Source organism: Desmodus rotundus, chromosome 7 (assembly GCF_022682495.2).
Source record: "Desmodus rotundus isolate HL8 chromosome 7, HLdesRot8A.1, whole genome shotgun sequence".
In the NCBI taxonomy this organism is placed as follows: Eukaryota; Metazoa; Chordata; class Mammalia; order Chiroptera; family Phyllostomidae; genus Desmodus; species Desmodus rotundus.
In genome coordinates this window covers 104,262,020-104,275,453 of record NC_071393.1, presented here as the reverse complement: position 1 = coordinate 104,275,453, position 13,434 = coordinate 104,262,020, and the positions used below count along the sequence as shown (strand labels likewise).

The 13,434-nt window shown below is 35.8% G+C and overlaps 1 protein-coding gene, 1 non-coding gene and 1 pseudogene across 3 annotated transcripts in view; 1 reads left to right on the top strand and 2 right to left on the bottom strand.

The window, feature by feature from the left end:
• Positions 1-13,354, bottom strand: part of ARID4A (AT-rich interaction domain 4A) — a 60,784-nt gene extending 47,430 nt beyond the window's left edge. Inside the window, exons 1-7 of one of the 2 annotated variants that reach the window (XM_024567398.3) lie at positions 13,183-13,354; positions 12,071-12,127; positions 10,075-10,185; positions 9,141-9,206; positions 7,786-7,876; positions 793-872; positions 614-708 (exon numbers count right to left, since the gene is read on the bottom strand). In XM_024567398.3, the coding sequence (XP_024423166.1) occupies positions 614-708; positions 793-872; positions 7,786-7,876; positions 9,141-9,206; positions 10,075-10,185; positions 12,071-12,076 (449 nt within the window). In that variant the 5' untranslated portion in view covers positions 12,077-12,127; positions 13,183-13,354. Of the gene's footprint in view, positions 1-613; positions 709-792; positions 873-7,785; positions 7,877-9,140; positions 9,207-10,074; positions 10,186-12,070; positions 12,128-12,231; positions 12,887-13,182 lie in introns of those variants that run through there. The other variant, XM_071222006.1, reaches the window with a different exon arrangement.
• On the bottom strand, positions 7,153-7,260 carry LOC112312053 (U6 spliceosomal RNA). Its single transcript, XR_002975509.1, has one exon. It is a non-coding gene; the product is annotated as a U6 spliceosomal RNA (small nuclear RNA).
• LOC112312161 (small nucleolar RNA U3) lies at positions 11,308-11,410 on the top strand (annotated as a pseudogene).
• Positions 13,355-13,434: the final 80 nt, after the last annotated feature.

Sequence of the window (13,434 nt, the reverse complement as noted above, 5' to 3'; positions counted from 1 at the left end):
TGAAGTATATATTATTAGATAATAGCATTCTACTATGGTTAAACTTGCTGAATTTGGTCAATGCACTATGGTTATATAAGAAAATGTCCTTCAGTCACAGGTAAAGTATTTAAGGGTAAAAGGTCATGATGCATGCACCTTCCTCCTAAATGGTTCAGCCAACTAAAATTAGTATTATTAAATACAAATAATTAATATGTATCTACAAAGGGAATGATGACATAGATGTGCCAAAAATGTTAATAAATACTGAATCTAGATGAGTATATGAAAGTTTATTGTATATTCTTAAAAATTTTAAGTTTAAAATGTTTTTGAAATAAAAAGATTAAAAATATACATATACTCATTTAATAGGGGAAAATCATCATGTCAATTATGTATTTGGCAAAGTAACTCAAAACAAAAATAACCTCTTTGAAAAAGGAGTTGTGATAATCACTGGACAAAGCAATGGGAAAAATTAAGAACAAGGTGAACTCAGTAATACATCCAACATAAGAATAAGAGATGCTATTGAAAAGTTACCCAAACAGATTCAGCCATCCTAGAAAAATCATCTGCTTGATGTTATAGTAACTACTGTAATGTTACTGTATATGATAATACTCACATAGGAAGAGAGGACCTCCTTCCTCTGTTTGTCTTCTTTGCAATTACTGGAGTTCCAAAATGCTCTGGATTTGTTAATGGAAGCTGGTCAAGTGTCTAGATAAGAAACAGACAAATTAAATCACATTTTGCCCTACATGAGTAGCCTTTGTTCAACCCAAAAAGTCTGTGTCCCCCTACCTCACTCTCAGCAAAATGTCTCTCTCCTTTTAGGCAAAGTGAGGTGCGTCTCAATGTTCTCTCATCACCATCATCAAAAACTACAACAAGCAAAACAGAAAACATTTATGTCCACAAATAAAAATTTAACCACACAGAGTACTATTATTGCTATTTATGTAGGGTTTAATATTTTCAAGAACCATTATTTGCTATTTTTCAAAACCTTTTAAAATGTACAGAGCACATTTTCATTCTATAGGTACCAAACAAACAGGTTAAATGGCTGCCCCCAAATGCTTAAGTGTCTCCATTCCGTTTTTCAGCTTCTAACACCACAGAACCACCTTCTTAAACCATCAGCAATATATTCAAAGGATAGATATTCAATTACCTCTACTCCTAGATAAATGAGCAAAAACCTGGTTTTAAAAAAAAGAAGTATTATGGGTTTTTCCTCAAGTTATCAATGGAGTATCTCTAACTTCAAGAAACTGTCTTTTGATAATGATATTGGATTATTCTACTGCTTCTACTTATTTGTATGATAACCTGCCATAGCAGATTCTAAAGTCGTAAGATTCAACTTTTGTCTTTTAGAAGAGGATATAAGAAGTTTAGACATAAATATTAAAATGAGGAAATTGTCAGAAAGATAAAATTTTTTAAAAGTTCTAAAAAATAAATGAAAATTACATGGAACTTTTCTTTAAAGCTTTTCCTTCTACTATAGTTTTTAGCCTTGGCTGGTATGGCTCGTTGGATTGAGTGTCAGCCTGCAAACTGAAAGGTCACCAGTTCAATTCCCATTCAGGGCACATGCCTGGGCTGCGCACCATAGTTGAGGGCGTGCAAGAGGCAACAGATCCACGTATCTCTCACACATCAATGTTTCTCTCCTTCTTTCTCCCTCTTTGCCCCTCTCTAAAAATAAACAAATAAAATCTTTAAAAGAAAAGAAACTAACATAATATAGTTTTAGAAAATCATACTTCTTGGAAACTATGTCCAAATATTTCAAGGAAATTGGGGTAAAGAATTTAACAACTAGTGTTTACATATAACTAGCTTTATTATTCTGATAATTTTATAGGCTTAATTTTCCAGAAAGGTACTGATTTTAAAAACTAACTTTTACAGAGCTTTATTTTTTAAAAAAAGTTCTCAGAAGATACCTGACTGCCCAGAGCTATGAAGAAATACAAGATGGAGTCCTTACCTCAGATACTTAAATTGCACAGACACATCAACAAATGTGTGTACATTTTATGAAAATAACATATACATGGGAAAGCACATATATATTATACAAAAATGTTTATTTTAAGATTTAATCCTATTTTCATAATTCTAGATGTTTTTCCATTCTAACAGAATAAGTTAGTGTTAATAAAAGAAAATTTCACATTACCTTGATTTAATAGTATCTTACATCTTTTACCTTGTTATCAATACAATTACAATACTGCATTTTTAAAAAGGGCTGTTTTATTGGCACCTTGCCTTCAAATCATAAACTTAATTTTTCACTCTAGAAACATAATTATGTAAGAGCACTCAGCTTCAATATTTATCTACCTCGTCAGTTCTTTTCTTAGACTGAAGACATCTAGTTTAGATTCTCTCACATGCAGTAGGTAATGCAGAGAAAAAAGCTCTTGAAGCACATAGTCAAAGTACCGATCCCACAAAAGCAGCTGATTTATACACTGCCAGTGATGCAGAAATTAATGGCCACCTACAGATACCACGACAGAATAAAACAACACACTTCAATAATTACATCATTAATCTGTACTTGATTAAGTGTGCTCTAAACATTTGGACCAAAATTATGAGTTGTATGGTGTCAAGTCTAATAAATAAACCATTGTTCTCTGTAAATCTCAAAATTGTAAAATTATCATACCAAACAAGACAATTCTTCATATTAGTGTTAATGTCCATAAGTATGTTAAAGAATAAAATCTTAAAAGTTCCAGTTGTCTTTAACGCCTACAACACTAAAGATGGTGACACTGGACATACACATGCGCGCTCATACACACACACACACACGTTTAAGCAGCGGTGTGAGGAAGGAAAATGAGAATGTGAGATCAGTTAATAGTATCAAATCTATACAACAAATCTTTACCTCATTTTTAAAAAAGATGTTATTTATTTTTAGAGAGAAGGGAAGGGAGGGAGAAAGAGGAAGAGAAACATCAATGTGTGGTTGCCTCTCATGCACCCGCATTGGGAACCTGGCCTGCAACCCAGGCATGTACCCTGACTGGGATTGAACCAGCAACCCTTTGGTTCACAGGCCGGCGCTCAATCCACTGAGCCACATCAGCCAGGGCTTTACCTCAGTTTTTATCATTAATCATTTCACTGGTCATATTTTACCACAAATACAAATAATGTTAAGAACCAGTGGAACTTCTCAAAAAGGGATTGTGGTGAAAATAAGAATTTTACAGCTTTATATAGGAACAAGGAAAAATAGTATGAGACTTTTTTGTTAATTTATAAAACTATACAAAACTGCATTTGAGTACTTTATACAAGTTTGTTAAGCCATGTAACTTCTCAAGATTTTCTGAAAGACAAACAGAAAACCCAACAACACAGTGGGTTATCAAAATCATGCAGTTCCATCTACAAGAAGTTTTCTTCAGAACTTCCAAGAAGCATTTAAAAGAACACAGAATTTGTTGGCATTGAAGAGTGACTCTGGAATTTTGATAATGATTAACTGGTTTCTATAATAAATTTAGCTGAAGTTGAAGATGTATACTATAGTATACCAAGAGCATAAAAGACTATTAGGATTCAGTAATTCTCTGGAATTTTTAATACTTGCAAAAAGTGGTATTTAAATAGGTTTTTCATTGAGTGCAACAGAACAGGTACAATATAACAAAACTATCTCTGTTATTATATTACACATAAACACTAAAACCTAATTTGAGAAAAATGATACAGCTCAGACTCTCTTGATTAACATTAATCATACTAGGCAAAACAATGCCAATGCAAAAAAATACACAAAGCCTAACCCTAAACTGTTAGAATTCAAAGAAACAAAAACAACAAAGATCTGATCTAACTACTAAATACAAAAGATCCAGCCAGTATCAAAATGCTGTTAGATGCTGGAAGACAGTAACGAATTACAGTACATTAACTTCATTTGCCCACTATATAATTGGCTATCACTTATTAGCTTCTTCTATGTCCTGATTCTCACAGCAGCCTCTGAAAGATAGGAATCATTATCTTTTACAGATAAAGAAACTGAAAAGCAAAATGTTAATCAATGAGGTACAATTTACTTAAGGATGATCAAAATGCATAATAAATAAATATGAAGCAGAGGCACAAAATGAACATGGAAGGCAAGAATTCTGACTTTGGAAAAATAAGTATTATCATTATGGCTACATATTATGATTGCAATTAACAAAATATTTCACAAAATGGAGTAAAAACTTTAAAATTAAAAATATACGCATAGCCTGTTACTCATAAAATCCTGTACGAGTACTACCTAAGTCCCTCAACAACTAAGGTCAAAAACTTCAGGAACCTGGAAACTTAAGAAATTAACATTCGAATGTCTAATTATATTAACAAAATATCGGAATGCTGAGTCTTATGGAAGGCTATTTAAACAATGGGTTAAAGCCTATCACAGGATTGAATAGATTTCTTTGTTGTTTAGTATTTTTTTCTTATTTAGTCAGTGGAATAACCACCTGCTTTTGAAAACAATCTGTGGTTGATTTTGGTAATAAGAAAATCAGAAGAGGCTCTGATTAAATCAAAAGCAACATAACCCCGCATGCAGCACACTGCAAAAAAGCCAGTCCATTCACCAGTTTATCTAAACCAGAAATTCCAGGAGATGATACACCTGATGTGCAAAACAGTAACTACAAGGCATGAAAAAATCAAGAATCTTAAAAATAATGTCACAAAAATATACAAACTATCAAATAGATTTCAGTGTTAAATTTGATATATAATGTATATGTACATTTTATGTGTAAATTAATACATTTAAATGGCATTTTCCCCTTATTTTTCAAATTCAATGTTATTTTCATATTCAAAGAAGTAAAAGATGAGTAGTTTTTAGAATGTCTAATTGACAGCTGTATGTACCAGAAGTTAATGGCAACATTCAAAGGTAGATATGAATTCTATTCCCAATTTTGATACCTTTGAATGACTGGTTAGATAACAGATTCCTTATCTTTAATGCGAGGAAAAGAACTGCCAAATGCATAAACAATGCTAGGAAGCACTGTTTTATGATGGAGAGAGGAAATATTTCAAGGTTCAAAAAACAAACCAAAAGTCCAGTGCTGGAGCTATTTATTGCTCAACATTAGGAGGCAAGGTACTATCAGATTTTTAAAAATTGAGTTATAGTAGGTCTAAAACCTCTTCCAAAATTGATTATTCAAATATAATAGGAATGGTTAATACATATATTACAGAAAGAGTTAATATCCCTGACTACTTGCTAACTTTTGATCACCAGTGATCATTAATTCGTATTTTATCCAAACCAGCAGATATCCTCCTTTGTTTCATTTTGAATAATCTGACAAAACTTCAAGATTTCTTTTTAAAGGCACGATGAACATTCATACTTTGTATAACTTTCTGTTTCTACCTATACAACACTATGAACTAGAAATCAAGAAAAATTGCAGAAAAGAGCAATTAAACCCAAGAGGTAGTAGGCACTCAAAGAAAAACATAGGAAGTTCATGACCTATAAGAGATTATTTTATTTTGCCATCTCCTAAGCTCATTATATTCAAGTCATTCTTTATGTGGTCTACATTCTTCAATATCTAAACATTCTTTATAGCAGAGTGCTACATTGAATATACTGAAGTAAGTAATGCCTCTTAATACCTTAAATTTGAGGTCATCCTCTCTCATTACACAGGGGCAAAAGTCTTAAATATTTTTAATTTTTCTCTTGAATAAGTATCTGTTCAAGTGTGGTTTGTTTTCTAAGTGCACTGTAGCTACATTAGATTCAGCCATTGTGCATATAAAAAGTCCTGGGTTGCCACCCCCAGATCTACTAAATTAGAGATTTGGGATCCTCAAATCTCATTTTTTAAACAAGCACCAAGTGATTCTTATGTACACTAATGATTGTGATATGTGAATTATATGCAATTACAATTCTAAGCTCTTTGAGAACAATTATACAATTTCTTCTGTAATTACTCATCATAGAAAATCACCATAGAGAATGCTCAGTAGCAACTAGTTTTCAGAAATGCTAAAATGTCTTTCATGTGAAGAGTAGAGATTGCTATTCATAATTGAAGGATTATTGTGGGGTCCAGAAACCAAGAATATGAAAACCTGAAAAGTATTGCTTCTGCAGAAGCACGAGCACTGTATCAGTAAAAACTACGTAAGTACCGTGAATGCAACCTTGACAATGGGTACCAAATAGAAAGCAATATTAGTATTTGAACTTCTCTCACATAATTCCCCATGATTCTGAACATATTAACTCCTGTAATTTTTATCACTGCCTTTTTTATATAGCAAAACTGTATTTAATCTAGAAGAGTTAACATTAGCTTAGTTTTTAAATCTCTAACAACTACCAATCACCACAACGAAGCTTCCTAAAAATACGTAGTTTAGAATAATAGACTATTGTGAACCAATACCAACTTCTAGGTCCAAGAATAAAAATGTCAGAGGCCCTGGCCAGGAAGTTCAGTTGGTTAGAGCATGTGCTGATACACCAAGGTTGTGGGTTCAATCCCCAGTCAGACTGCATGAAAGAATCAACCAATAAAAGCATGGATAAGTGGAACAACAAATCAGTGTTTCTTTCTCTCTCTTTAAATCAATTAAAAAAATATTTTTAATGGATAGAAAATAGTATTTAAGTACCGTAAATCACTCGTAATGCTAATAGAAGTCACAAGGAAAAAAACCACAAATAGTACAATTTTTAACCAAAGCATGTTCTTCACAGCTTTGACCACCAACTGGAGATGAATAAAACTAAAAGTAAAGCTAAGGGCCACTTCTCTTCCTTCTACAAGGAAACCACAACACTATCGTTATACTATTTATATCAAGACATAATGTAAAAACCAAACAGTGCTACAGATTTTCAGTGTAAAACCAAGAATTGGATGTTACCCACAGGACTGTGTAGTTTGAAAGTACAGAGAGAAAATTAGTAGTGTTTACTGTTGACATTTTCATTACCATAATGACGGCAACTATGGAGTACATTTAGGTTTTATTTTATTTGTATCATGCCATTTGTTGCTACTCACTACAGTAGTCTTTTTAAAGCCAGTAAAGGTTATATATGGAACATAAGAGTGCATTCACATTAGTAGCATATATCTGTTTCATTTTGCATGTCATCCTTGCACAGGGGCCGTGCTAATATTCTTTGTATCATTCCAATTTTAGTATATGTGCTGCCGAAGTTATCATGCATATATCTTTCTTGAAAGGTGTTAGTAAGAGAGCCCTCACTGTATCTAATTTCCAAAATTAAACTATAATTACCTAGGCTTGAATCTACGCTGGTCAGAAATTCTATGTTACTATCTATACTACCCTTATATAAAATAGGCAGCAATACAATAAAAGATTGCAACTATTCAATCTTAATTGTAATTATAGAAAAAGTTAAAAAGTCTGATTATTTACAATACTAAGTTGTATTGACTTTTCTTATGGAACAAAAATAAGCATACTTTAACTTTTAGTTTCTTTTCAATTTAACTTCATTGAAAAGAAATATCAAAATAACCTGAAAAGAAGTATATTCTTGGATGAAACAGCCGTAAGTGACCAACCTACTATTTATTTTTGTTACCGGCAGGGTGCCAAAATTTTGACAGGAAAGACTATGAATTTCTCTGCCAACACAGTGATTCAGTGTATTTACAAAATAGAGGTATACACAACTCCCAGATCAAATTCTATGGGTTACATTACTACTTAACTACTTACCCACAGTGTACCAACTAGCATCTGTCAACTTGCTGATAATAGCTTCCTGAAAAGATCCATCAGATGTCCTTGTTTCAACAATAGCTCCAACCTACAATACGAAATCAAAATTTCATTACCAAATTTAAACAAACCAAATCACTATTGCCTATGTAAAAAAAAAAAACCCAGAAAAAATCTTAGAATAATTCTAACTTCCATTGGCTTTAAACCTTTATCACTTATAATGCTCATATATTTATCGTGCAATTTAAGCCCCTCTGGTATAAGGAAGGAAGCTATTATTACCCACATTTTACACACTGAAAATTGTGACTCAGAGAAAATAATTTGCAAAGTACAGGGTAAGAACCCAGTTACTTAAGTCTTACTTTGGAGCTTTTCTACTGTAACCCACTGTCTTAAAAAAACAAACTGTGGAATATAATAACTGAAAAGCCATATGACACTGCAAAAATAGCTCCAGTTTTCTTTCATAGAAATATTAGATTCAGCATTTGTATTTAAGGGACCTTTTGGATAAAGATTCACCTGGAAAGAGAGGAATGGACCAGCTGACCTTCTTTCAGCTTCCAGACCTTTGTATATGAGATATTAACCAAAGTGGTACTCAGAAATAACAAAGATCACATAAATAAATGGCCAGAAATAAACAGAAAACATAAGTATTCATTCAATTGAATTAAGAAGTCAACATAGTTTACTTGGTAAGGCGGAAAGAAAAACACTAGATTCAGGCTCGTAATATTAGTGTATTACTTAGCAAGCTAAACATGTATGACAACAATATAAAAAACAAAATGAAGCATTCAATCCAAGAATTCAAAAAAAAGGTGGCTGAAAAATCATGTTTTTATATATTGTTCTTCTGTAAGATGTTTAACATTCTTAAATTAAGGACACAGCCATTGTAACATCATAGTTTATACTTATTTTTAACACCACATTTGTATTTTTGTTCTCCAATTAACATTCTTACGAAAATTTCAAACTGTTATCTACAGACGTAAAAAATCTCTAAGTAACATATGAACTCATCATTTCAGATTTTATTGTTTTTTAAAGATTTTATTTATTTTAGAGAGAGGGGAAGGAAGAGAGAAAGACAGGGAGAGAAACATCAATGTGCTAGAGAAACATCGATCAGCTCTCACACGCCCCCAACTGGGCAGTTGATCCACAACCCAGGCATGTGCCCTGAATGGGAATCTAATTGGCAGCCTCATGGTTCCCAGGCCAGACCCCAACCCACTGAGCCACCCAGCCAGGGCTCATCATTTGAAATCTTAAACTGTAGAACATACGTACTCTTTTTTTAATTTTAATTAATTAATTAATTTATTTAACATACGTACTCTTAAAGGACCCTTTACTTGGTCATCTTGCACCAACTGTGTAGTATTGTCCTGTTTCAGGAGTACCTGAAAAACATTTTTCTACAATGTTTCACATGTTACTTTTAAAACAATATATTTATGGTAACACTGTAACGTGCTTAATCTATGCTTTCTTAGTATCCTGTGGTTACTTCTGTTACAATACTTATTACATTGTCTTTTATTTATGTTTATTATCTCTCTCATTAACTGTGAGCTCCTTGAAGGCTTGAGTCCTCCTTCATCACTATAGGCCCAGCAGTTAGCAAATGTCAATGCATATTACAGGCACTTAATAAATGTTTGTTGAATTAATGAACTATAACTAAGATTATTAAAAACATTTGTATAGGGAAATTACTATAAGGAAACAAAAAATGTTAATAGTATTTCTGAGAGGTGAGCGATTGGCATTAATCCTTTGGTACATTTCTATATTTTCAATAGTGTACAGGAATAATATGTTAACTTTTTTTCTGGTCATAAAAGCGTCTTAAAAATAAAATTCCTAAATCATTTTAATGCTGTCTTCAAAACACAATTGTCACTGTATCACTTTTCCTAATCACTTGAAATTGTCTCAACGTGAGCATTATGAAAAAGGAGAAAATAGATTATAGCCTAAGTAAGCAAGATACCACAAACAGGAAAGATCCAAATGATAGGAAGTAACAAGAACATAGTATTTTCATGGAAACATTTTGGAATAATTTCCCATTTTGAGTTCTTTATTTCTCAAATTTTAATGTGCTTTTCCCGTAGTTTTATATATAATGGTATTTTCACACAGTAATGAATTCAGTAAGCAAAGTAATGATTCAATAAATAAACTGTTGATTTGCAGTCTTCCACCTCCCTGATACTTTTCAATCCATACTTAATAAAGCTGTTGCATAAAAAGAAAAAAAATTACCTTAACTTTTACCAGCCTTTTCACAGTCTTAATTTTTGCCTCACAGAAGGCACCTCGGTACTTGGCACTTACATCAGTTCCCACTGTCAGGTAGGCAGGCTCATCCGCCGCCTGATGAAAGGAAGATAAAATGTGAATTTCACTACTATTTTTCCCTACTCCAACCTCAAGTCTCATTAAAAGGTTCTGTGTTTAAAGTAATAAAAACAATAACACTAGTTGTTTATTACTATCACTGATAATTTGAAAATATCCCAAAGCAAATACTTTATTTATTAACAATCTTCTTTTTCATAAACTATATACTGATAACATAAAACATTTTACATAGTAACTGAGTATCAGTAGGGAAATACAGTAATATTTTTTCCTCCAGAGACAAAATACTTAGACAATTTTACAATTTACTTAAGAAATTAAAAATAAGAAAAAAAAAACAGAAAAATATATGTATATTAAGTGTCTTGTAAAACTTTAAGTTATTCAATTATGGCCCTAATACTTTGTTATTCAATTATGTCCTCTGGAAAATTTTGTTTCCAAATTAAAATACAATGCTATTAAAATTAATACCAACAATACATAATTAAATGTTTATTAATATACCTAAAGGCAACATCTTTTTGGATACAGTAGAACTGTACAGATAAGAAATGAATTCAATCCTTTCGATAAAGAGAGCATTATTTGAAAAAACCAATGGCGGAAAGCTGCATTTTAAAGATTTAAGTCTGATAAGTGCAGAGATATAAACTGATGGCTCAAGACTTATAGCCCTACCAGTTTAACACACTAGTCTTTTTGATATATATATATATATATATGGCTTTGCTAAGAAACATCTACTCTTAGTCAATCACCATAAAATACAATGAAAGGTGTGAGAAATTTCATTCTTCGATTCATTTTGATCTTAACAATAGCAGAATGATTGCAATCTCAATCTGTCATTTCCCCCGTTTTTTTCTTCAAAAAGTATACTCATACAACTTTGATTCAACATTGCCAAGTACAAAAGTTACAGTGTATATTTTAGAGATACACTTTTAAGTAGAAAGTAATTTTCATTTCCCAGTAAGGTTTCCCAAGTAACATTAAAGGTTTTATGTATCACTTCAAGGAGACACGAAAGCCAGAGAAAATTTGGGAAAGAAAATGCTGTATTTCAGAGCTTACTACATTGAAACAGTAAATGACTAAGGAATCAAGTATCTTTTAAAGTTAGTGTATATAAAGACTATACTTTCAGGGATCATTTCTATAGTTCATTACTACAGTTAGTGTATTTACAAATAGTTCAAATGGAACAGGAATATTTTTAGCAAGTAAGCACTGAACATCTAACCTGAAACATTCTATGCTACAGCACTACAGACTATTATACCTTCCTTTCCCTTTAAACCTCACGTATGTGTGCAATAGTAGTTGTCTTCAGAGGTATACATATACTTATACTTAGGTTGGCTATATGTTTAACCATATTTATTATAACTGAACTAGAACTATTGGTTTTAGTTCACCTTCAAATATTTTAGCCACAGAATTTCAACTGTATCCCCAACAAGAATGATACGTCCCTTACACGATCACAGATTGTTCCTTAGAAAATCACACTGGCACGGGGGAAGAATAAAAATTTCAAAAAACTCCCCCAAAGAACCAAAGCAGGACAAAAGCTTTACTTCTGCAAAGGTTGCTGCCAACACAGGAAGTGTTTAAAAATACTAGCCCAATGGACAACAATGGAAAGGCTGCAACAGCCTTCCCAAAGTGCTAACTGCTTCAGAGAGGGGCCGAAATGACTGAATTTAGACACAATGATCATTTCTCACCCACTCAATACGTCCTCGTTTTCAGAAAGCGCTGCTTAGTAGAGGAATCAATTTTGAGTAGCTCACCGCCCCCCTTCCAAAAAAAAAGGCATTCCACACAGCACTAGTCTCTCGACCCGCAGTGTCCAGGGCACGAGGTTCACAGCGGTGATGACTCCACTTACCTTCATTTTTACTGGTGACCTCTGGGGTTCCAGCTCAACCAGCTAAGTACTCCGTCGCTAGAACCAGGGGAGAGAAGGACAAGCCAAAATCAGTCTACAGGGGCAAGCGACTCAAGGAAAGAAAGTAAACAAATACCAGCGGGGAGGGGCAGAACCCTCACCAGCAATAGGATAAGCAGATCCCCTCCCAGGGTAACTGGGACACAGGCAGCGGGTGCAGCGAGAAGCCCGCGGGCGCCCGTTCCGCCCTGGACTTCACCAGCGGCCCACCGCACCCCCGCCTCGCTCGCCACTTTGGCCCGGAATGTTCAACTCGGATCCCAAGGACCGATCGCTCTGGAAAAGGACACGGCACTGTCTTCCCGTAGTCCCCGATAGGCGCGGTCGCCCAGTCTTTGCTCGGCCGTCCCCCGGATACCCCGACTTCGGCCCGCGCCCCGCCTCCGCCGCTCGGCCCCCTCGGCCCGCCCCGGGCCCGCGGTGGCGGCAGCGGAGTGTCACGGCGCCATTGCTCTCCTTCCTCCGCTCTGCACCATGTCAGAAAGAAGCGCTTCTTCACCCGAAGTGGCAGGGGCTGAGGCCTTCAGCGGGAGGCGCGAGCGTGAGCGGAGACCCGCGCAGAGGAAGGGGGCTGGGAGGGCGGAGAGCAGGAGGGAGGTGGCTCGGACAGTGTGTGGGAGGGGAGGGGAGCCGCACCGCGGCAGCCGCCGCCTCCTCCCAGCGCCCGCCTCAACTTTTTGTACAGCCCAGAGAGGTACCTGCCCCCAGCCTCTCGGGTCCTGCAAGGGACTCCACACTGGACGACGCACCGCGGAGTTGGGGGCCAGCTCCCCAAAGCAGCCCGCTCTGCACAGCACGGAAGCAAACTTAGCGGCGCGGCCAGCCCCACAGCCATTTTCCCGGGGAAGCGGCCGACGCTGCGGCGGCGGTTCCCGCACTTGCTATAGCTGCTCCACTACTTGCTCCTTCTCCTGCGCTCAACGCACCGCTTGCCTAGCACCTCCTTGCCCACCTCCAAAGCTTCCGATTGCACTGGGACCCCAGGCAGAAGCAGCAGCTGCTACTGCCGTTTGATCCATTCAGTATCCCCCACTTCCCTCCTCCCCACCTACCAACTGTGGGTGAAGTGCGCGCTGTCAGCTCCCGAGGCCTCCGCCCCACTGACCACCGTGGGCCCCCGGCCAGGCAGCACCACTCCTGGCCGCGGCGGCAATTACTGCGCCCGGTTCCCCACTCGTCCGATTTACTGCCACAATCCACCAAATAACAAGCTGTTGAGCAGGCTCGCTTCTACACGAACTCTCATTGGCTGCTCATGACGCCGAAGAGCTTCGGATTGGACATCGCTACCTGCCTTCCTCATT